Source organism: Pimephales promelas, chromosome 4 (genome assembly GCF_988280905.1).
Source record: "Pimephales promelas chromosome 4, fPimPro1.hap1.1, whole genome shotgun sequence".
Classification (NCBI taxonomy): domain Eukaryota; kingdom Metazoa; phylum Chordata; class Actinopteri; order Cypriniformes; family Leuciscidae; genus Pimephales; species Pimephales promelas.
The window spans coordinates 16,686,418-16,710,516 of NC_142772.1; the positions used below are offsets into that span (position 1 = coordinate 16,686,418).

Here is a 24,099-nt window from a genome sequence, read left to right on the forward strand (position 1 = left end):
TCATGTAATACATTTGTTTAATTTAGCATGTTTGTGGATAATACAAAACAGACTAAGATTATAAAATAATAGGATTTTATTGTTGTTTTTTTAGAATTTCCCAACAATAATTTTAATGTATTTGAACGCTTCTGTTTATTCTTATTCTTATTCAGGAGATGTTATACAATAGGCTAATAGCCTACCATGCAATAAGAATGGTCTTTTATTGACATTGCAATTTATCATTTATCACAGCCAAACAATTCGAAATCATATTCAAAATCATCCAACTCTTTGGCGTATTGTTTGCAGGCAGCATTCCTGCAGTCAGATTCAAGTGGCCACCAATCCACCCGAGCATGTGAGTCCAAAGGAAACTTATATCTGAAACATGGTATAAAGGAGATCAGTTCTGAGGATACTAGCCCACATTAAATAATGATTGCAAAACACTATCACTTTACAATGTGTTGCACTAGCTAATGCAAGGTATTACGTTTTAGGAATTCACAATGAATTTGCAAAAAAAAAATATATGATTTATTTTTTTGGTTGAACAAGCAGATAGTCTTGCCCAAAATCTTGATCCTAAGGTACTGTATGATGTGGTTTAAAAAAAAAAAAAACATGAGCAAGAAAGCAAAAAAGAACTCACTTATAAGCATGACCCAATAGTATCTTCATACTCTCAGAAGTCGTGACCAGATACTGCTTGCCAACTTCGAAATTTGTTTCATTGCAAGTTGCCTTCTTCACAAAATCTACCTCTGAATCTTTTTTTAAGTCGTCCGTTTGTTCTGCAGAAGAGAAGTTATGGATTGAAGCTGTAATGCAACTTGTTTATTTAAAAAAAATGTTATTATTATTTTTATTTAAATCATTTACAACTTAAACTTTATAATATATATTAGTATATATTATATATTCAATATACTCTTGCCTTTTTTTAGCACTGCTTTGACTTTTGCTTTGTAGGTCACAAAATCTCCACTTGCCTCAGAGGATTCAATTAACACTTTTAATGCTAGAAAAAAAGGATGGGGCAGTAAATGACATGTATCACTGTGCAAACATATACCACCGATCATGTGACAATGATTTTTATGTGACATGAGGATCATTATTTACCATATGTCATGCTTTCTTTGCATATATCATTTTTGTGCTGTTCGGCAGTGATTGTGGGATCAATGGTGGATTTAAAGTTGCAGCATTCCGCTAATTTTCACATGGAAATACAAAAAAATTGTTAAACTAACACAGACGCATTAAACTCAATAGACATGTAAGCCTATGCAAATGATAATGTCATATGCGATAGCAGTATACCCAGGAACATTCTCACAACATTGGCTTGCATTCTGGCAAGGTTCTCTAAAAGTTATGAACAAATATTTTTCCCAACGTTCATTCAAAGTTATCTACTCTGTAAAATGTTCTCAAAACTTTGGTACAAAATCATTATTTATCTGAAACAAAAAATAATAATAATTTTGTTTTTTAAAAATGTTATACTTCAACTTTCAAAAGTATTGTTCACACAATGTTAGCAAAACATTTTCATCTTGAACGTTCAGAGAACATTTAGAAACAACTTAACTTTTGTTAATAACTTTTTTTTGTTAATAACAACTTTTGTTAATAACTGTTTTTCTTTTCTTTATTTCTGCTTTGTTTTGCCTTTAACCTTCAAATGGTCTTTGTTTCCTGTTTACACTTCTGGGCTTTGGGGTCTATACGACCCAAACAATTGATTAACCATACAAATAATATATTTTTATTTTTTTGTTTACTTCTCATCTATTCATAAATGCTGTGTTTTTGGATATATAAAGTACATTTTTATCCATATACCACACAATTCCTCAACACCATTAGCTTTCATATGAAATATTGTTTTTTTATGATACATTGCATTTATGCTCTAGTACTAGGCCTTCATTTCTGTGTAAAAAAATTCAGATTTATGCCAGATTTTTTTTTTTTTTTTTTAATATATTTAGTTTTTTTCACATTTCCCATTCATTTCAATGTGGGGTCATTTTGACTCAGAAGATCAGAAGTGTAAAAAAATTTCAGAACAACCAAAAATCTTCAGAACAACCGAATCAAGCCCAGTTTTTTGTGTGTGCATAGATAGATAATGTATGAAAAGTCACAAAATCTTATTCCACTGAGATGAAGGGAACCTTTTTTTTATTAAGTAAACATCGATTGGGGTCATAGACCTCATGACCCGATTGAGGGCTACGCAACTTACCTGCCATGCACTGACACTGGTCTCCCTCACAGAGTCGCAACAGTTTGCGGCTTTGTTTGTGGTAAAACTTCATACAAGTACTTCCTATTAAAAATTAGTAGAGAAAGCTTGTTTTATGTAGCTAAAATAAGTTTCAGCCAGACATAAATCAAACATTTGGGGAAATATTTGTGCTATACCTTGATCATTAAATTCATAAACTCTGAATACCGAGGATCTGCTCATGCCAGTTTCAAATTCCTCTTGAATACGGAAACCCACACAGTAGAAATCTTCTGATGGTATCTGCAGGATAAGGATTGTATGATTAAAAATATTCTTCAAGATGAAATACACACCATATTTTATTTTACCATATTTGTTTTGTCAAGCAATGCTCACCGAATCTATTTGAAGGATGACTTTGTCACCCAATATTTCATAGTTGGAAAGCTGAGACTCAAGTCCATTTTGATACTGCAAAATTTAGAAACATAAAATGTCACTATAATTTTCTGAAACTCTAAATGTTTTCTATGGAAATGTATTTGCATTTAGTGTCTCACCATGTCTAAATCTTCCTGGATTGGGATCACACCAGTCGGCAAATTAATTTCCATCACAGTGAGTCCTGACTCAGTTTCAATCGCATTTTCATGTGGTTTGTATCTTTACACATAATGGATTTTTTATGTTTTACATGCAAATCAGAAATTTACACAGAAATTTACTTAAATCCTGTATCTTCTAATCAGGGGTTTCTACAGACTTACTTTGCACAGGCCACAATCCGCTGAGACAAAAGCATAGGATCTGCTCACAAAGAAATCAAATTAGCTGCATCAAGTTAATTTTAAAAGATAACCGAGTGTATAAAAGTAGGGGAAAAAAATACAGAACGTACCATCTGAATATGGGACACGGTCATGAATGTCAATTGATATATTAAATTGGCAATTTTCATTGCTCTCTGTCATCCCATAGTAAACTGTTCTCAGCTGTCAAAAATAATGTTAATCAATAAATACAGTTGGTTTCACGTTTCAGGCATGGAATTTATATTAATTTATATATATATATATATATATATATATATATATAATATAATATAATGTTTATATATAAGTCTAGATTATTAGTGTTTATACACTGAAAATGACCATCCAGAATGATTGTTTAAAAAAGGATGATTTTGTTTTGTTTGTGTTTCTTAATTTGGTCGGTTCTGATCAATGACATTTATTCAAATTCAACTATACTATTTTGCAAAATCAAATAAAAACACTCAAATTAAATCAATACTTTTAAATAAGCCATTTGAGCATAATTACACTATATAACTAGACTAAAAGTATAATTTTTTTTACACTTTATAATATAAAAAATGATTAATTTTAAGTGATCACTAGAAGATAGCAGAGGTAGTTTAAATGTAAAAGTAGATGAAAATGAGTGTGGACAAATAGATATCCAATTTTGATATATACAGTATTAGTAATATCAGCCAATAACTGATACTGATATTCCTTTGTTAAAATAAGCTCACTTACTTTGACAAATGAGACACCAGAGCTCATTGCTGTTTTGATTATTATATCATCATTTTGAATCACCTTTTCAAAGAAAACAGAAGAGTGGCATTTATATATAATTTAAAATGAAAACTGTACCCATTCATAATAATTAAGTTAACATCATAAAAAAATAAAAATAAAAACGTCTTACCGCTATTGGTTTAGCCACAGGCTTTTGCTGGGTTAGTTTGATTCTGCTGATGTCACCTTTAGTCTTGTATTCAATGTCAACCACCATGTCTAAGGTGGCTTGACTGGCTAAGAGGCTATACTTGGTAAGGGCCTCCAAAATGAGAATGCTGCCCTGAAAATTTTTAGGAAAGTAAGATAACATATGATAAAGACAACATTAAAAGATTAAGATACTTTATATATTGCACTAGTACCTGTGTTGAAAGAATACCCCCTCCATATCTCTGGTCTTGTGTTAACCAGTTCAGAATTGGCTTTGCATAGGTGGAATCACCTCTGACTAAAGAGTTAAGCAGGACATAAATTGTTGTTTCCACGGACTTTGATTTCGCATCACTGGGTTTTAATGAATCCTTGTTATATTTAGAGTCTTCCCAGAAACGAATTGTGGCTGGGTTCCCTGAAAATGTTAGATGTACAGACAAATTGTTTGTATTAAGTTATTGGTCAAATACGAGAGGGTTTAATCTGTGCTGATTTGTTTTTTGATCAAAAGTGTGTGGAATGTCCCAAATAAGATTTTACCTTTAACTTGAGCCTGCTGTTTGATTTTTTCATAAAGGTCAACTGCCGGCAAACTATGGATGTCTACCAGTGTCAGAGCATAGCATGCAATGGCTCTAACATATAAACTTTCAATCTTCTTTGACTTAGAGGAGAGGAAATCTGTGGCATTATCTAAAGCGTTCTTAAAAACCTAGAGAGACAATTGTGCTGTTAGTCACTGACTGAATGAGGAACTATCCTACATTTAGGTTTCTAATTGGTCAGACTTTACTGACAGTCATACCTGTAAGTTAACATTTGGGACCTTCAGAGCATTTTTAATTCCAATCACGACAAAAGAAGTGAGGAAGACTGTCTTTTCAGTGACATCTGCTCCGGCACCCTTTAAAAACAAGACAAGCTTGATCAAAACACTGAAATATTCAGTATGATATCATGAATACTTATTTTCTTCACATACCATAAGTTTAAGTGGATTGTTTTGTGATTTCTCAGAGAACGAGCCATCAGCATTCTGACATTTTTTAATCAGCCAAAAAATACTGTTGGTCAGCACTTGAGGCTCCAAATGGACATATTTATGCATGTCAGCAAAAGTCTTGACTATAAGAGCCGTCACCCTAAAGAAGTTTTTAACAACATTACACCTCCAGTACAATGTTAGTAGCACGTAAAATGTATAGGTTCTATAGTATATGTATTTCTTTCCATGTAAAACATTTGTAAAATAACAATTAGACAATGTTTTGTTTTAGCCACCACTGGGGAAAAAATATGGCATAGGCCTACAAAAAAAATGAGCAGTTGTTTACCAGGTACTAGCTGATTTGTCCTTGTTCGACCACATGCTGAAACCATTTTCACGCCTCAGTTTATATGACATTATGCTGGTGATGCCTGGAAAGAAACAGTGAGTCTTTAAATCACTTGATAGTTAATTATAGTTAATTATACAATTACTGATATAGTTACTTTCGTATAAGACACACATGTAAAAAGCAAACATTTTATTATAAGATGGAAACTATCATTCCATTTTTGTTGCTATTATATGGAGACCGAGTATACAATTTTTTTAAAATAAAATAAATAATGAAAATATAGCAGCCAGCAGCAATTAATGGGGGTTCAAATGTTTTAAGGACTTTAAACACATGCGTAAAAAGATATCTTTCTTTAAGCACATGCTTAAAAAGTTATTATGTTTTATTTATCAAGCATGTAACCCCGTAGTTGTTGCAGCCAATTTACTGAGAAAATATATGTTTTAAATTTTTAACAGTTATCGAGGTTGAGCCAAAAACCAAAAGTAGGTTTTTTGAAACAATCTCCAATATTTAATGAAGGGTTTGATTGACAGCGGTGGTCCTAGAGGCAAAGTTGCTCAACATTGTAACATATGGTATAAAAGTTGTGGGCATGTATGAAAAATCGTATGATGTAGCCTACAATCCTTTACACAGGCGAAAAAAAGTGAAGGCACCCCCAGTGGCCGATTTCTTTCAAATTTCTCACAGTTTTCAAGTCAATCGAACTGTTTATTTAAAGCGTCACCAAGTGGCCAGTACTTTTCAACGCGACCACAGAGCTCATTCATAGGTGTATGGAGTTTGGTGAAATTATCTCAATCGTTCAAGGGGGATAATCATTTTAAGTACTTTGAACGTTTTGACATCCCGCCACAGACGTCAATCGAAATTTTGACTTTTTAAATAATTATTGACAGCCAGACTCCAGAGAATATTTCTGCAATGGTTTGGTTCTGATTGGGTGAAAAACCAAGGACTATTTCCCGAAAGTAGGTTTTTAAAAAAAAAAAAAAAATCCAAAATTCCCCAAAATTGTGCATGGTAAAGATGGTATCCGAGATGTGTGTTTTGATTGTCTTGAGCCAAAGATTCCAACAACATACGTCACTTGAGTCTGCGATGAATGATTTGAGTTATGAGACATTACATTCTTTTGATCGCTATAGTGCCACCATCAGGCCGATTGGAGCGAGCTTTGGTAATGTTGGGGTCTTGGTTTCTATAAGTCTGTATTACTTATGGTTTGGTCTGTTCGATCACTTATAGTGGAGAATGCTGATCCTTGGAAATTCTAACCATTAAAACAGGGTTTCAGCGCTACGGCTTTGAACTCCTAAAAAGAACATGATATACAAGAAATGTGAGGGGAAAAAATATTCTACTCTACAGAAACAAACATCCCACCTGCTTGCATTTTCCTTTTTAATTCCTTTTTACTTGCTGCTGACCCCAAAATGTCCCATTTATCTGTCTCGTCTAGGTAGTGGTAGACATAGTAGATCGGTAGGAGACTCATGAGCTCCATCTCTGCATTTCCCCTTGGCAGGTGAGTCCATTGTTTTAAACCTTCTGGGTTATTTATAATTGACAGAAGCTCTCCCAGTACTTCACCTGAACAAGAAAAACAAGTTACAAAATTGTGACTTGGCAACATTTCCTCACTATAAAAATGCATAGGGCCTCTGGAACCTCCAGTATAATCAATTTTAATTTATGCAGTTTATAAAAGAAACATTATTGCACAAATATGATGTGGTTAAAAGATGTGACTGTGTAGAAAGTGTCATTTAGCATCTGCACAAATGTGTTCAAGATTCACAGGCATCATACCATTAACTATTAGAATACGATCCACAGTTGACTTGGGCACAATGTTTGGTGGAATGACATTTTTTAACTCAAGTTTTTGCATGGAAGTGCCTGAGAAGGAAAAAAAATGGCGTGAAAATCCAGCCCACGAGCAGAGAGCATGCTTATACTCTTCAGATGTCCTTACCAAAGACTCCATTTGGATCTATTCTTCCACCACTTTGTATTTCGTTTCTAATTCCCTCTGGCTGTGACGTACCAGAACATTAGTCAGTCAGATCATAATCTCATGCATACTAAACTGAAACTGGTTTAGTTCTCAATAAACACAATTTTAAGCAAAAATATCACAAGGAATCTACTGTACTCTTTTAAAATAAAAGACTTCAGTGTACAATAAAAACAATGTAACTTTCAAAACTTCCTTCTATATTAAAAATGTAGTTTGTACATATTTAGAGAGAAGGGAACAAAGTGTTACAAAGATACAGTCCTCTAGCACTGACTGCATTTTGCCACTTACCACCACTTTCAATTTCTTGACCACACTCTCAGCCCCCCACTCAGTTGTTAAATTGAAAGTGAGCGTATGAGTGCCCGCTTCCAAGGCCATTATGTAGAACGTGACCAAAGCCACTGAACGGCCTTGGACATGCCCCTTGTTTTCATTTGGCTTTCCACGTTTCCCCTGTTGAGTTCCACGAAATACACACACTCCCTCTGTTGCCGTCAGGGCCACAATGAACTATTCATGCATATGTGAGATATAGAAAGATACAGAGAGAAAGAAAACTTTAATGAGTTCATCACCATAATGTCAAATAGATATATACACCATTTTTTCAGAAGTCTGTGGTCGGTAAGATTTTTTAATACTTTTGAAAGAAGTCTCTTACTCTCACCAAGACTACATTTATTTGATCAAAAATAGAGTAAAACAGTAATGTTGTGTAATATTATTACAACTTAAAGTTTTCTATTGTAATATATTTAAAAGTGTAATTTATTATTGTGATGGCAAAGTTAAACTTTCAGCAGCCTTTAGTGTCACATGATCCTTCAGAAATAATTATAATATTCTAAAGGTGCCATGTGTAAGAATTGAAGTAAAAATTTCCAAAAAAAAAAAACCAGCTGGAGTATGATGCTGAGACCATAAGACCCAGCATTTTCTGAACCCTCTTGACTATAGTCTATAGTCTAGAAGACTATAGTGCAGCGGCAGAAGGATTTTGTGATGCGTCGAATATTTAATCTGCGCTCTGGCGACAGCCACGCTGTCATAGACAGCGAGTTCAGTTCTGTGCCCTGAAATGATACTTCCTGACTGAGAGACAGCAAACTTTTCGCCCAATTGACTGTGAGGCTCAGATTCTGGAGTAAGAGATGTTGGAGTAATATGGAGTAATATGGTCCTGTGTTCTATGAGCTCTGAATGAGATCGAGCTAGAATCAGCCAATCGTCCAACTAGTCGTCCAAGTACTCGAATGATCTAGAATGGGTCTGAGACCCCCGTCTTTTTTTGGTACCAGAAAATATCTGCTGTACAGGCCCCCTTAGCTCTGAGCTTGAGATTGGCTCTACTGTACCAATTTGACCGATTTTCGAACCAGACACAGCGTCGTAGTGATGTTGGATCATAAGCTTGCTGGAAACAGTCTCCTGAGGGCACCATTGTAATAAGGTGAACACCACTCCACCCCGGAGGGGGCTGCCCTCTAAATGGGCATCAGGACTTCTTCTTTATCGAAGCCTTCTTCATGAAAAGAATGTTCCTCAGATCGGTTTGCTGTTTGGAAGACTTCGGCTGGGAGTGTCAACGTAACCCATGGTTTTTGAGAGGTGAGAGGCGACACTCTGCTTATATTGCCATCAAAATGTGGAGCTCGACGGTTCTCAGGCTCAGCAGTCCCAGAGGCCTGGTCACTTGCTTATTTTGTTCAAGTTAAGGATTTATTACGTCCAAATGTCATGCAATATAGAAACTAGGCCTCTAACCACAGGTCGAGAGCTGTCGTTCAAACCACACAACTTTGCGATGCTGTTTGCGAATGTTCGTTGGAACGATGGTTTAGGGAAACACCGACTCGTTTAACTATGCTGATAATGATGGAACTTGCGACCATAGTTGGCTAACGATGCTTTCGGGAAACGCACCCCTGACCTGCTTCCGTACATGCTCTTCCCACTAGCGTGGATAATGTTATTAGGGGCATATAGTGGGAAGGGTCGGGGTCATCAGGGACGATGCTGAGCTAGGGACAGAAGGGACTTATATCTAAGTATACGTGAATCTTTGATAAAACTAAAGTTCAAAAGAACATTTAATTCAAATAGAAATCTTTTGTAACAATGTAAAAGTCTTTACCGTCCCTTTTGATCAATTGAATGCGTTCGTGCTGAATAAAAATATTTATTTCTTTTTTTAAAAATCTGACCCAAACTTTTGAACGGTAGTGTACTGTAGATCATAAAGTACCATTTAAACTCGTCCTCCTGAAAAAGAACTGCTTACCTGAGTTTTTGAAGAACGCTGATTGTAGACTGAACCCCTGAGCTCAATCTGCTCTCCACGAACCATGGAATAAGGCAAGGGTATATCCACACTAAAATCCTGGGACACCTGAACCTTTTCATCTGACACACAGATCCCTGACCAAAGGAACAGGAGAGTCTGAGATTCTAATAAAAACAAAAACACCCAAACAGGTCTGCATGCATAATGGGTTATTTCCAGAATGCACTGTTTGTAATGATGGCTGTTCTTGTGAAGCTCACACCTATGGTCAGAATATTCAAAAAAATGGAATCATAATTTCATGTAAATCAGGTCCCAAGACGGGTGCTATATGATGACAGAATTTTAATTTTCCGGTGGACTATCCCTTTAAAGGTAGAATGTGCTACTACTGTAATTCAAATAGTAGGTAATTCAGGTAATCCATGCATATAGAAAATCTGCATACTGTATAGCCTACTGAAGTGATAATAAGAGTTTGCATGTTAGTATGCTATTTCAATCTTTTCGATCAGCTTTTGCGTAACCTCATATATACACACGCACACACACACCCACACACACACACACGCAAACAGGCGCACACATCTTTGTGGGGACTCTTCATAGGCGTAATGGTTTTTATACTGTACAAACTGTATATTCTATCCCCTTACCCTGCCCCTATCCCTAAACCTACCCCTCACAGGAAACATTCTGCATTTTTACATTTTCAAAAAAACATTACATAGTATGATTTATAGCCTACGTTGTTTTCCTCATGGGGACCGCGGATCCCCACAATGTAGGTGACACATTGTAATATATACAGAAACACACACACATGTATTCCCTTTTTCAGTCACCAGGTGATGCTAAAACATAATTTCATTCCAGCTTGTTGCCTCACCGTCACTGAATACCCCAACTGCTTTCAGCTCCCACGTAGTCAGTGAATCTGGAAGATTTTTGATAATGCTCACTGACCCAGACCTTAAACAGACAGATTAAAAGGAAACTGGATAATTCAACAAAAAGAGAGGAATTTCACTCATATTGTATGCAGATTTGGATGTATTTCAAACCAGTTTATTGGCAACAGTAGCCTACAATCCTAATGGATATATTTTAAGAATATTTTTCAAATTTCTATAATACAGATTATCAATTAGCCAGAAGGTTGTAGTTCAGAAAGTTTTCTTACTTGCTGGTGTGTTCCTCCCATAACCAGCTCTCAGGGAAGTAGCTCCTAACCTGAGATGGCATAACATCCAGCAGAAAGTCGATTGCTGCATTACGTAATGGAGAACATTAGATCCTGTCTTTTTACATGTTTAGTCATCTAAGTTACAAGAAGTTTATTGTGTTGATGATGTCGTAAGTAACAACCGTACCTGAGCGACTTAGAATGATTTTATCCGCATTCGCTTTACGGAGCTTTATAGCAAATTCACAGCATTCCAAGAAGGCAAGCTGGCAACTTTTCTTCAAGAGCTCTGAAAGATTTCTACAGATTTGTCAGATAAAATTATTCACAGAAATACTTAAGATACAGGCTAATGTTATATTCAGGGTGATTGGGACATTTTTTGCTATTGAGACTTGGAAAGTGTCCCAATCAACCTGAATTAACCAGTTTGTTTCATTCAGATTGATTATGTGAAAGCATGTGGCTGCCATTTAAATAACCTCAAAATTATACAAAACTCAAAAAGATCTGAATTCATTTGAGTGTCACATTAAAATATCTTAATTCCTTACGCAGAAAAAGACAATCTCTTAGAACGATCTTCACAGGTTTCAAGCGTAGGGCTGTTGCGTGTCCCAGATATGCAGCATTTCTTCGACTTCCCATACGTTTGGGCTGTACAACAAACATGTGGGCATAAATGTATTTTGACAATGTTGCAGTGACAAAAAAGGTTTCCTTTCAGTCGCTTTTGTTTGGCGTTGTTGACTGATTGGGATCATGTTTAGAGAGCCATCTAAACATGTCATCTCCTAGTACTATTAAAACGAGCCAATGGAATTGGTGTGCGTGACTTGCATCACACACTCTGCCCCTGCAGCACGAGTATAAATGCTGAATGTTGATGGCTGGTTGAGGGCTGAAAAGTGAGTCCGCTGTTTTCAATTTGTTGGATTCAGTGTTGCTGTGGTCATTCCCTGTGTGCTCCGGCACTGGTGACAGGTCCTACTTCTGAAAGAGCAACACGGGTGAGTTTTACGTCTTTTCCAAGATGCCATTCCATCCGTGCGTTTCTGGGTGCGGTAGGGCTCTGTACCCCTCTGACAGTCACACAATTTGTATCACGTGTTTGGGCTTAAAGAAAACTGAAGAAGCTCTTGTGGATGAGTCATGTTCTCATTGCGGGAATATGATTGTCTCGGTGCTAAGGTCCCCATCCCCAGGTAGTATCTCTTCTGGGTTACCTTCCCAGAAAATGCCTGGAGAGCCTTCTGGGCTGAATGACCTGAAGATTATAGTGAGGGGTAAAGCCCTCCGCTGGGGAGCTCCCTGATGAGACTGCTGATCCCTCTGTGGTGGACCGACCAGGCATCTCGTTCGGGGCCCCTCCAGAGGACAGGGTGTCCATTGCAGCATCAGACGGGGAGCTGGGCTCTAAAGATGATGACTCGGCTGCGCTGCCTCCCTCTGGGAGACCAGCGTTGCCCGAGCCAGATCCAGAGATGGCTGATATGATCAAAAAGCCCGCTAAGGTGGTAGGGCTCGAGTGGAACCATCAATTAACCGTCTCGGTTGGATGATTGGTTTATCAGAGCGTGCCGGTCTGTTTCTCAGTCTGCCGCTCCATTACGTTTCTTTCCTGAAGTGCATGAGGAGTGGGCATGGATGGCACCTTTCTCTGTCAGAAATCGCCTGTGAGGAGGGAGTGGTGAAGGATTACGAGGCTCTTTCTCAAGTGGACCGGTCTGTTGCGATGCAGCTGTGTCCAGTGACCGCAACCTCATGGAAGGGGGATCTTCGCCTCCATCGCAGCGGCCTCCACCCAGGTCTCAGCATGAAGCCAGCTGCAGAAGGAGCGCCCCGCCCACTTCAGGTGCTGCCAAGCCAGGTGGCAAGCGACAGCGAAAGTGTTAAACCTGAGGCAGGCCACCCAGGGATGGAGGAAATGCTCTTGGAGATGGTCTCAGGCCACAACCTTCACTCGTAAGAGGACCGAATGAAGTTTTTGTTTTTTCTGTGTGTTGTTCTGTCGTTGGTTCCCATAAAAGCGGAGCCAGTGGCACCCACATTTTCAAAGAGAGAGCAATCTCTTCCTTCCTGGGACCCAGGAGGGCTTGTTGGCGGTGTGTTACCCTCAAAGCCTTGCACCCTTCAGCTCCCTCTTGTTCGCTAGCTGACAACTGGGAGAGAGTAATCTAACTCACGGGCTGAATAACTCTTTTTCAGTTCAGGAGAAGGACTCGGTCCAACACGTCTCATGCAAGAAGTGAGAAAGGGCCCCCCTGAAAGAACTTTCAGAGGCTCCTGGGGCATATAGCAGACGCAGCCGCTATGGCTTCCTCCATGCGAAGACCGTTTCAGCACTTGCTTTAAAAAGACAAAAAGATCACCTCGGCCTGATGCCAAACCCTCAGCCCATGTTCAGACCCTTCGTTTCTCTGGGCCAAACTGCTCCTAGAACGAGTTCCACTAACACCAACTGAGGGGCCATGTACAAAAGGCATGCTTTAATGGAGGGCTGGGCAACCTCCAACTGCATTGGTATTCATTACCTCAAGTTGGAAGTTCAACATTGCGACCGTTGCGCTAAACTTTCTTCGCATGCCACAACTTGCCCGTCACCTCCTCCTTGGAGTCAGAATTTTCTGAGGTCGCTTCATTCCACTATTTCTTCTGGCCTGCTCAATCGTGCAGCCGACAAGCCTCACAACAGCTATGGCCAGGGAGAGTGGAGACTCTATCCCCTGGCGGTCCAGCTGTGTAGGGACCACTTCGGGGCCGCACAGTTACATCTGTTTGCCTCTCTGGACTCGTCCCTCTGCCAGTTGTGTTTCTGTCTGTGGACAGAATGCAAAACCTGGACCTCAGACCGGCTCTTGTCTGTTATGGAAACAAGCAGAAGGGAAGGCTGTTTCCAAGAAGAGGTTGGCCCACTACATGTGGTTGTGTTCATCTTGGTGAGAAAGTTTTCCCAAGGTGCACGTGCCCACCCATTCCAAGGCGTTGACACAGAGTGCCTCGCTCAACAGAGGTTAGATAGATTTAGGGGCTGGGCGCCACCCATCACGTTCGCAAGAAAACTAGCCTATGTGTCAAACTGATGCTTCCCGTGGGTTCCCTTTACTTGAAGCCAGTTTCACTGTAAGCCTGGTTCGTTGTGTTGGCTTGCAGCACCATTCGCCTATATGGACTGGATATGCTCGCAATTCTTGCTCCAGTTGAGTTCCCCTTTTTAGCAGAACCCTGTCGAATTCCTATCAGTTGTATGCACTGTGGAAGCTGTGTTAGGCTGGGTCCATATGCTGAGATCCCTACGACGGTCCTATATGTGTGTTCTTCCACGGTTCTGCTCTCTGAGGCAGTCTGTGTCTTCCCTCGGTAGAGCCTGCTCTGCCTTCACTGTCTGGTTGAGTATCCCCCTGTGTTAGGCTGGAGCCACCCCAGTGATATTCCATATGATGTACTGCCCAGTCATCCGCCCAGTTCATATGTGTATTCTCCATATATTACCTCCCTTCAGGCAGGTTATAGCTTCGACAGCGTCCCTTTCTTCCATGTACAGGAAACGCTTTCCCAGTGGTCCTGTAGGAACAGCAGTGACCTCCCTGGCCTAAGCCCTGTCCCTTCCCTGCCTTAAATTGTGAGGGAATCTGGAGGCTTTTGTCTAGGCACTGGAAGGTAGCAGCACTGGCGTTTTAATTGAGATCCCAGTTAGACGACACGTCAACTACGTCGAATGTGAGCGACTGAAAGGGAACATCTCGGTTACGTATGTAACCCTCGTTCCCTGAAGGAGGGATCGGAGATGTAGTAGCCACTATTGCTGGACCACCGCTGACTCCGATTTTACGCTCAGCTCCTCAACGAAAAACATCTAGTGCGTGCATCCACTTCCATATTTATACCCACACCGCGGGGGTGGAGTGAATGATGCAAGTCACGCACGTCAATTCCATTGGCTCGTTTTAATTGTATTCGAAGATGACAGGCAGTGTGATCCCAAACAGTCGACACGTCGACTACATCTCCATTCCCTCCTTCAGGGAACGAGGGTTACATACGTAACCGAGACGTTATTAGGTTATAATGTTGCTGTTTTTAAACAAAATGCTTGCATACAGACCCTTTGCGTCAAAACTTTGCCCCAGGACAGGTGCACGTTTTTGCCTAACTATGTCTGAGCAAGCCCCCCCTAAAAAAAGAAGAAGAAAAGAAAATACATTTGCCAGTTTTTCAGAAAATTATCATGTCCTCTATTATTTTATGAGATATTTTGATGTAATGAGTAAGACTCACTCATTAAATTTACACGTGAGCATTTACCTGCACTAGAGGCCTTGGCGTTTGAGTTGGTGATGAACGTAAGGCCAGTGCGGTCCAACACATCAGCATTATTTTTGCCTCCTCCTCTTCCACAACCCAAGTCACTTCGCTCAACATGTTGTAGCACCTGCAACAATAAGAAACAACGTATATCATCACTCATTTTTATCATCACCTTAATTTAAGATAAGTCTGTGTCTCTAACAACACAAGAAAACAAAACAAAACAAAAAACAAATAAACATAAAAAGCTGACCATATAGACCATCTTTTTGAACAAGTCTGCTATTTTACCTTTTTTAGAGGGTCTTTGTCGTTAGATTTTAGGTTGTACAAGGCTGTATCTACAGCAGAAAAAGCCACAAGTGACTCCTCTTTAGTTTTAGTTGACACTCTTAATTCAAGTTTATCTTTGGGTTTATACTGTGAGTTGAGAGTAGATATGTCCACCTGGAATATATTCCAATGAGGTCATCATAAATAACATAAAACACACATTTAAATATTGATGACGGATAAAAAGGTTTACATTTAAATTGTTAACACATTTAGCCTTCACATCAATCCACGCAGAGTCTGCCACCAGTTCCGTTGTTTCCTCTCCCTGCAGGACGTAGTACACCAGAAGCCGAGCAGACGGCACCATGTCAGAGGTTATCTTAATGTTAAGGCTCTGTCTCTTTTCACTGACACGCTTAACAGTTGCAAAATGCACAACTTTTCCTCTGGAAATAATCTAAAATAAAAAATACAAAATTGAATACTTATAATGCATTAAGATGGATACCATTTAAAACACTTACAAACATAATATAATGTATAATATGTTACAGTATCTGTCAAAAGTTTGGGAACATTACATTTTTTAATGTTTTTGAACAAAGTCTCTTATGCTTACCAAGCTGCATTTATTTAATAAAAATTTGGTAAAAAAGAGTAATATTGGGAAATAATAATGTAATTCATTCCTGTAATGCAAAGTTGAAGTTTCAGCATCATTACTCCAGTCTATAGTGTCACATGATCCTTCAGAAATCATGCTGATTTGCTGCAAGAAATGTATATTATTATTATTATTATTATTATTATTATTATTATTATTATCAATGTTGAAAACAGCTTGTTCTGCTTAACATTTTGTGGAAACCTATATCACCATTCAAAGATTTTTTGGTAAGAATAAAAAGAGAGAGAAATATACTTGTATTTATCAAGGATGCATTAAATAGATCAAAAGTGACAGTGAAGACATTTATAATGTTCTAAAAGATTTCTATTTAATAAAAGCTTGAATAAAGTATTAATAAATAAATGTAATAATGCAAATAAATGCTTTTCATTGAACTGTATTCATCAAAGATTCCTGAAAGAATTTCTGAAGGATTATGTGACACTGAAAAGTGTAATGATGTAATGATGCTAAAAATTCAGCTTTACCAACACAGAAATAATTTACATTAAAATATATTAAAATAGAAAATAGTTATTTTTATTTGTAACAATAGTTCCACAGCATTACTGTTTTTACTGTATTTTTATTTATTAAATAAATGCAGCTTTTGTATAACTCATTGAGTCAAAAAGTCAGTATGATTTTTTTAAAAGAAATGATTGCTTATATTAAAAGTATTGACACTTTAAATTGATTAAAAGTGACAATGTAGATATTTATGATTATGCAAAAGATTTCTGTTTGAAATAAATGCTGTTCTTTCTATTCATCGACTCAAATCACGAATCTATTAAGCAGCACTGTCTTCAATAATAAGAAATGTTTCTTTAGTAGCAAATCAGATTTTAGAATGATTTCTGAAGGATCATGTGACACTGACGGCTAACACAAAAATACATCTTTGCCATCACAGTGTAACGGTCACCAGGTGGAGTGCCCTTGAGAGTCACCAGAGGGCACTCCACACCAGATGTTCATGTTTCACTCACAACTACATTTCCCAGAACTCACTGCCCACTCATCATCACTGATCACATTCACCTGTACCTCATTCACTGACAACGCATTCTCACCCCAAGGCGTCACCTTTGACCATGCTTCAATATTTGACGTTTTAGGCGCCCTTTAGCGTCACTTACATGACGCGATCCTACGGAGTCATCTAACTGACGCTAAAGGAAAGCGTCAGTTAGAGGACGCGGTTAGGTTTAGGTGTGGGGTGGGGGTAGGGTACACGCGATCCTAGGGCGTCATCTTACTGGCGCTAAAGGGCGCCTAAAGCGTCAGATATTGAAGCATGTCCAAATGCTTCCCAAGGCGTCAGTTAGGTGACGCCTTGGGGGTGAGAATGGGCTGTCACTGATTGCATTCACCTGTGTCTCATTCTGTTAGTTTGTCTATATAGACCTTATTCAGAGCAGCGCCATGACAGGTATGAAAGTGAGGCTGTGAGGGATAAACTTACCGTGTTTCCAATGGCATCCGCTGTAAAAAGCTGAATAAAGCTGCTAGATTACTTACAATTTTCCACAGGTTACATTGTCGGGAGTTTTTTGTCAACTGAAATTTCTTGGAAAGATATTTTTCCAGTGTTTCATGAGCAGAAAAATCCGAAAACACATTAAATAACAGTACAGCCCATTAAAGAGATGCAAGTCTCACAGCCTCGCTTTCATTCTCATTAAAAATCAAAGATGGCGCTGCCGTGAATAAGGCGTAAATACCTTGTGTTCACATTCACTGTTTGCGAAGTCTTGTTGTACTGTGTGTCTGCATTTCTGAGTGTTTTCCGTGTTTGTTTTCTGGTTTTTGATTTTGGATTGTTCTTGGATTCAGATTATTGCTGCCTGTCCTGACCTCTGCCTGTTTCTTGGATTCCCACTGTGTATTCTCATTTGTCCTGTCTGCTGACTCTCGACCCTGCCTGTACGACTACTCTTAAATAAAGCTGCATTTGGATCTTCATCTACAAGCCTTAGAGCAGTTCATAACACACAGGAAAAAAAATACATTTTAAGACATTAAAATAGAAAACAGTTGTAATAATAATATTTTACAATATTACTGTTTTGATCTAATTTGTATCAGATAAATGAAGTCTTGTTGAGCATTAGATACTTCTTTTAAAAACATCTAGAAATTTCACTGACCCCAAACTTTTGAATGATTGTGTCTTTACATAAAAGCAATGAAAAAAAAAGTTAAAAAATAATTAGAAAAATATGTTTCAAAAATGTTTTAGAGAAACAAATGTGAGCCTCAAAATGATATCTAAAATATGTTGTCATGCACATAAGAGAAAATTAAATACTGTTTATATCTGTACAACAGTGCATCATTATTTTACCTGGTAGCTGAAAGTCTTCAGAGAAAGGTAGTCACGATAATGAAAGAAAACATCGATGTTAATGTACTGTCCAACTTCAACTACCGAGGAGTCAGGATGTAAATCGATGTACAGGTAATGATGGTTGACAGAAATATATGATTCAGCCCTTAGTTTGAGTGGATCCTGATTCCAACGTGGATCTTCTGTCTCAAACTGAAATGAGTATAATATGAATGTGCATTTAACATATACAGGTGAACCTTGAAAATGTTGAATATAGTGCAAAAGTCAAGTTATTTCAGTAATTCAACTTTAAAGGTGAAACTAATATTATATAGACTCATTACATGCAAAGTGAGATATTTCAAGCCTTTATTTGTTATATTTGATGATTATTTCTTACAGCTTTTAAAACATTTTCACAATATTGCAATTTTGAATTTGGGGTTTTCACAAGCTGCATGCATAATCATCAAAATTATAACAAATAAAAGCTTGAAATATCCCACCTTGGATGCAATGAGTCTATATAATATATTAGTTTCATGTTTTAAGTTGAATTACTGAAATAAATTAACTTTTGGACGATATTCACCTGTATTTCATTTTATAATTCTAAATAAATAATTAAATGATTAAACAGCTGTCTCTGTAATTTTAACCAAGACTTGGCCACAGTTTTACTCACAGTGAATTCAACTTCTTTCACTTTATCAGGTATATTACAGATGAAGTAAGCAATTCCATCTCCCCGACTCATCACTGTCATTGTATCCCGGTACCCAGAAAATTTGAAGTCCTCCAGTTCATTGTCAGCTGTAGTTATTGTTGCCCTTATCTTGACTGACACACCTTTTACTGGTTTACCCAAAGGATCCTTCACCAAGACCTATGGGTCCCCAAAATATTCAGATGGATGATTGTTTGTTCAAATTCTATAAATCTACATGAGGAGACACGTTTCTTACTCTCATGCCGTATGGTAGACCCGGTTTGATGAAAGGAGGAGTTGCGCTCAGACTCAGGGTAAACGGAGTTTCTACAAATTTTACACTTGAGAGCTCTGCCTCCTGGGAGATACCACCTGACAATGAAGAGGTGTCAAACTTGTTTGCTTGATATTTTGATTCAGGATAATGCACTCCTGTTTTGGTGAAACTAACTAGTCCTACCAGTTGTCTCTTGCAGTAAAACTGTCACACGAAGAAAGCTGTTTTCTCTCATGTCACTCAGACGTTGAGGCCCATTGGGCATGGATGACAAAGCTCTCTTGATGTTTAAGTTGACTTCAACTTTTCCATTTATCAGCTATAACAAAAGCCAAAAACAAATATATCCACTGAAATTAATCATTAAATGATGTTTAGTTGACTGGAACAATGACTTTACCATGTATCTTGTATATGTTGATGGTATCATGACGGTTTCTTCTGGAGAGCTGTATCCAAACATCAAGAAAATATCCGCCAAACTAATTGGAGTTCCATGGACATACCTGTCAACACAAATATACACATATTTAAACATTTATGTGCAAATGTATGAATTGTCAGCAACTGAACTGAATATACAGTAGTACCATCCATTTTAAAAGTTTGGGCTTGGTAAGATTTTTTTTTTTTTTGTTTCCGAAAGACTTAACACAGTCTCATCCCAAATCGTCATATAACTGACGTTTTGGGACGTATTTTGACCATACGTCAATATCCGCCTTTTTAGGGCCCCCTTAAACGTCGGTAGATGGCGATCCCGGGCCGTCATACAACTGACGCTTTACCTTTAACGTCAGTTAGGTGACGGGTTAGGTTTAGGGTTAAGTTTAGGTATGGGGTAGAGTTAGGATCCCATAACCTCATCTACCGACGTTTAAGGGGGCCCTAAAAAGGCGACCGGGTTGAAAGACTCTAATGCCATATTACTACTATATTTATTTATTTTTATTTTTTTAATGTAATGTATTCCTGTGATGGTAAAGCTGAATTTACAGTCTTCAGTGTCAGAGGATCCATCAGAATAATAATCCTTCAATAATATTTTGATTTACTATGCAAGAAACATCTTTTGTCATTATCAATGTTCAAAACAGTTGTGCTGCTTAATATTTTTTTATGGAAAATGTGACCTTTTTGATATTCTTTGATTAACAGCAAGTTCAAAAGAACACCATTTATTTGAAATATTAATTTCTTGTAACAATGCAAATCAGTCTTTACACTTAATTTTGATCAATTTAATGCATCCTTGCTAAACAAAAAAACTAAATAAATAAAAATAAAAACTTGCAATATAAAAACAAAAGTGTTGTACAGTAATGTATATTATGTGAAATAAAAAAGGAAAAACGTACTTGGCTGAAATCTTCAGCTGGAAAGACTCAAAGTTCTCTTCGCTGATATAGCTGGATTCAGGCTCAATGTGGATTGAAATACTGGGCAGCACTGAGAAACATACCTTGATTTCAGATTTCATGAACACTAAAAGTCTAGATAACACCTGAAATATTGGTCTTACCATATTCTTTGACCTCAAACTCAGCAGTGGCAGTTGTTTTAAAAGTGTCGGCATAGGTGGCCTCAATTTTCCATATTCCATAACTGATGAGATTTGCGTTGTGAATAAAAAAATTATGCAGATTGAAAACAAAAAATTAAATCATTTTGAAAACACTGCATACAGGCTTCTTATAATTATCTTAACCAGTAAAACTTCCTTTCTTAACAAATATCACCTGGTTGATGAGGTTTTTTACAGCACAGTACAGTACAGTATAGGCTACAGTACAGTATAACACAGTGTGCTAGTCTTCAGCAGAATATCACTATTATTCCAAATAATAATTTAAACATCAGATCATTTAAACATACAGCCTAATTATAATAGATTTAATTGGTCTTACGTTGGCTTTAAAGGTATTTTGAATGGTGGAAAAAGTGGTTTTGCTCCATTGATGCCTTCCATATCAATAATCTCTACCTTGATTCCATCAGGGTCCTAAAATTAATTGAAAACATTAACAGGGTTTACACAGAAAAAAAAATATCCTAATTCATGGAAGAGTGGGGATAGTTGCAACACTTTTTGCATTTCCTTGTGTTTCTCAGAGACTTATTTGCAAAACCAAAATGTCAGCTACCCACGCACACTGCTACAACATGTGTACATATGATAATTTATACTTGAATACACAAAGTCAATGTTGCAATATCAAATGACGGTTGTAACAGTTCGCAGGGCGAGTTGCAACATTCATTAGAATGTAATAAAATCATTAACAGACAGGATTTTCACTAAGTTAAAATGACTGTATAGTAACAACCAGGTTTTGGTCAATTATTACAATACATTTGTACTACAAAATCATTTTCTTAAATCAAAATCAACAGAATTTTAATAATATTTCTATGAACCTTTGTGAAAACTTATAGGTATGTGTGTGTTTAAGTGAATATATATTCTTATATTCTTGCAAGGTTATGTGGCCAATTGTGCAGTGTTTTGCCTCAGACCTCAGTGTCCCACCTTCACTGACATCAGAACAGAGGGACAACCTATTTCATCTCTTGTGGCACACAGATCAAATGTATGCCTGGTTTGATTTTTTACTTAAATAAAAAATGTTTACTTCAACAAAAATGGGAAGATACCTGACTATTAACAGATATTTCTTTATTAATACATACAGTTATAAATGTATTATGTTATGACAAGTTTTTACATCAATATTGTGATGAGTGTTAGAACTGTCCCTACACTGACAGCCACGATAAAACTTGCTATGTTAGCTTGACAAAATAGATTTTTGACACATGCTAGCTATGCCTTTTTGAAGCTAAGAGAACACAGATTAAAATGATATGACTTTATAATGCTTCACGCAAATAGACAGTATGACATTTTTTGTGTAATATGAATGTCAGTAATATAATATGAACTCTAGCTCAAATAAGCCGTGTTGCACGGGTCCCCACTGTGAGAGAGAAACTCACCACGAATGTAAGGGTGACGGTCCGTTTAGATTTCCTCAGCTCCTCGTTGAGAGAGTAAACACGCACTTGCACTAAGAAACCAAATAGGTTCAAAAGATGATTTTGAGGTGATTGTCTCTTTCATTTACTTACAGCATATTTCTCTTCATACTTAAACTCTCGCTCAAACACGCAAAAGAGATTCGTATCATACTAACCTTCTTGTTCGGGTGTGTATAGCGGCTTGTCAGTCTGAATAAAGAGAAACCCGTTGACAGAAGTAACTGGGATTTTTTTATACGCGGTGAAAGCAGGGGAAATCGCCTGGAGGTAGACATATCTGTCCGCGTTTGTGAAATCTATAGGCATGATCTGGGAAAGATCATGAAAAGAAAAGAAAAGGGTATTTTCAGGGTAGCCTATAAATATTTTAGTGAATAGCTATCATTCCATTAACTAAAAACATCCATTGCTTATTAAAAACCTTCCATATTTTTTGGAATACCCAGCTGGCATTTGACGGACATTAAATGTTTAAATGTTTGTTGAAATGATGTCAGTTTACGAAAAAAAAGAAGAAGAAAAAACATGAATTCAACGTCAAAACAACATTGAACACCAAATAGTTGAAGTGGTCTTGTTAACTCGCTATGGATTCAACATAGAAATATCAAAAAGTTTTTGAGTTGTCCTATATACGTCAAATCAATATTATTTGTACGCTACAACCTCAAAATTCAACGGTCATCCAACATTGGCAACTGCGTTGATTCATCAATGACTCGACGTTACAGTAAAATGCCAGCTGGGTAACAACACCTTCAGCCAATTTAGCCTGAAACATTTCAAACAAAAACTATCTAGTCCTTTAACTTTGCAGTCTTACCCGTAAAGTAGCCGAAGCTTGATAGTTATTCGCGGCGTTGAGCTTCAGGGTCTGAGATGCATATTGTTTATAACCTGATGCCATGGTGTTCTTCAGGTAAAGATTTACTATAGTTTCCTGGTCATAACCAAACAACTGCACCACAACATTTTCTGAAGCATCGAGACGCAGGGTTTTAGGTGCAGTGATTAAGTATCTGTAAAACAACACAACATCGGTCTGTTTCAGTGACAGATGGGAAAAACATAAGTTTATGTAAAACATGAATGCCTAATTTCAGACAAACATGAGGAATAACTCGCTCCCAATCTCACACAGTTATGCTTTTATTGATGGTACGGAGGGAGATTTCCATTTAGTTTATAGTGCTGCTTTTTGACAACACAGTCCAGGCTACCATTCCTGTCCAGTAGAATTTTTTAAAAGATGTAAATTGTACTTACACATTCTCCTGAGCTGTAATGCAGACGAAGAGATGAAGTATACAGAACAAAAATAAATGTGCCATTATAGACAGTTTGCTCCTTAAAGAAAAAAGAGGTCAGGCTTTTGCTAGTTTTTTTGTCAGCCAAATCAATATCTGGTTACTTATCAGTTACTTATTAGCTCAAATGTCTTTTGAAAGAGGTAACTTGTTACCTGAGGTAACTTGAGGGAACATGTAAGAGATAATTGATGTTTTTAGCTCTAGTTTAGACTAGAAAATGTTACACTGTTCTGGTAGAAAAGTTCAATGATTGATTGTGCAACATATCAATGTAGAGTTTGCTCAGTCATTGTGCAAGTTAGAAGTAGAGGTAAACAATCTTTGTTTAGCTACTGCCAAAAAGGGATTTCAGATGTTT

The 24,099-nt window shown here is 37.4% G+C and overlaps 1 protein-coding gene across 1 annotated transcript; it reads right to left on the bottom strand.

Annotated features, from left to right (window-relative positions):
* On the bottom strand, positions 1-23,975 carry c5 (complement C5). Its single transcript, XM_089130014.1, has 43 exons — positions 23,894-23,975; positions 23,698-23,778; positions 23,255-23,450; positions 22,587-22,740; positions 22,390-22,460; positions 21,300-21,394; positions 20,915-20,997; positions 20,751-20,841; positions 19,793-19,898; positions 19,576-19,711; positions 19,372-19,487; positions 19,092-19,292; positions 18,422-18,616; positions 15,652-15,858; positions 15,417-15,572; positions 15,123-15,249; positions 14,923-14,991; positions 11,372-11,474; positions 11,005-11,117; positions 10,815-10,899; positions 10,521-10,603; positions 9,629-9,765; positions 7,636-7,857; positions 7,300-7,360; positions 7,134-7,223; positions 6,708-6,914; positions 5,307-5,391; positions 4,955-5,114; positions 4,778-4,876; positions 4,513-4,684; positions 4,182-4,387; positions 3,947-4,099; positions 3,772-3,834; positions 3,126-3,219; positions 2,995-3,034; positions 2,788-2,890; positions 2,624-2,698; positions 2,422-2,527; positions 2,243-2,326; positions 1,111-1,200; positions 923-1,006; positions 638-779; positions 1-366 (listed from the first exon to the last, which is right to left on the bottom strand). The coding sequence occupies exons 2-43, from the start codon at positions 23,760-23,762 to the stop codon at positions 225-227; spliced, it is 5,067 nt and encodes a 1,688-aa protein (XP_088986140.1). The 5' UTR covers positions 23,763-23,778; positions 23,894-23,975; the 3' UTR covers positions 1-224.
* Positions 23,976-24,099: the final 124 nt, after the last annotated feature.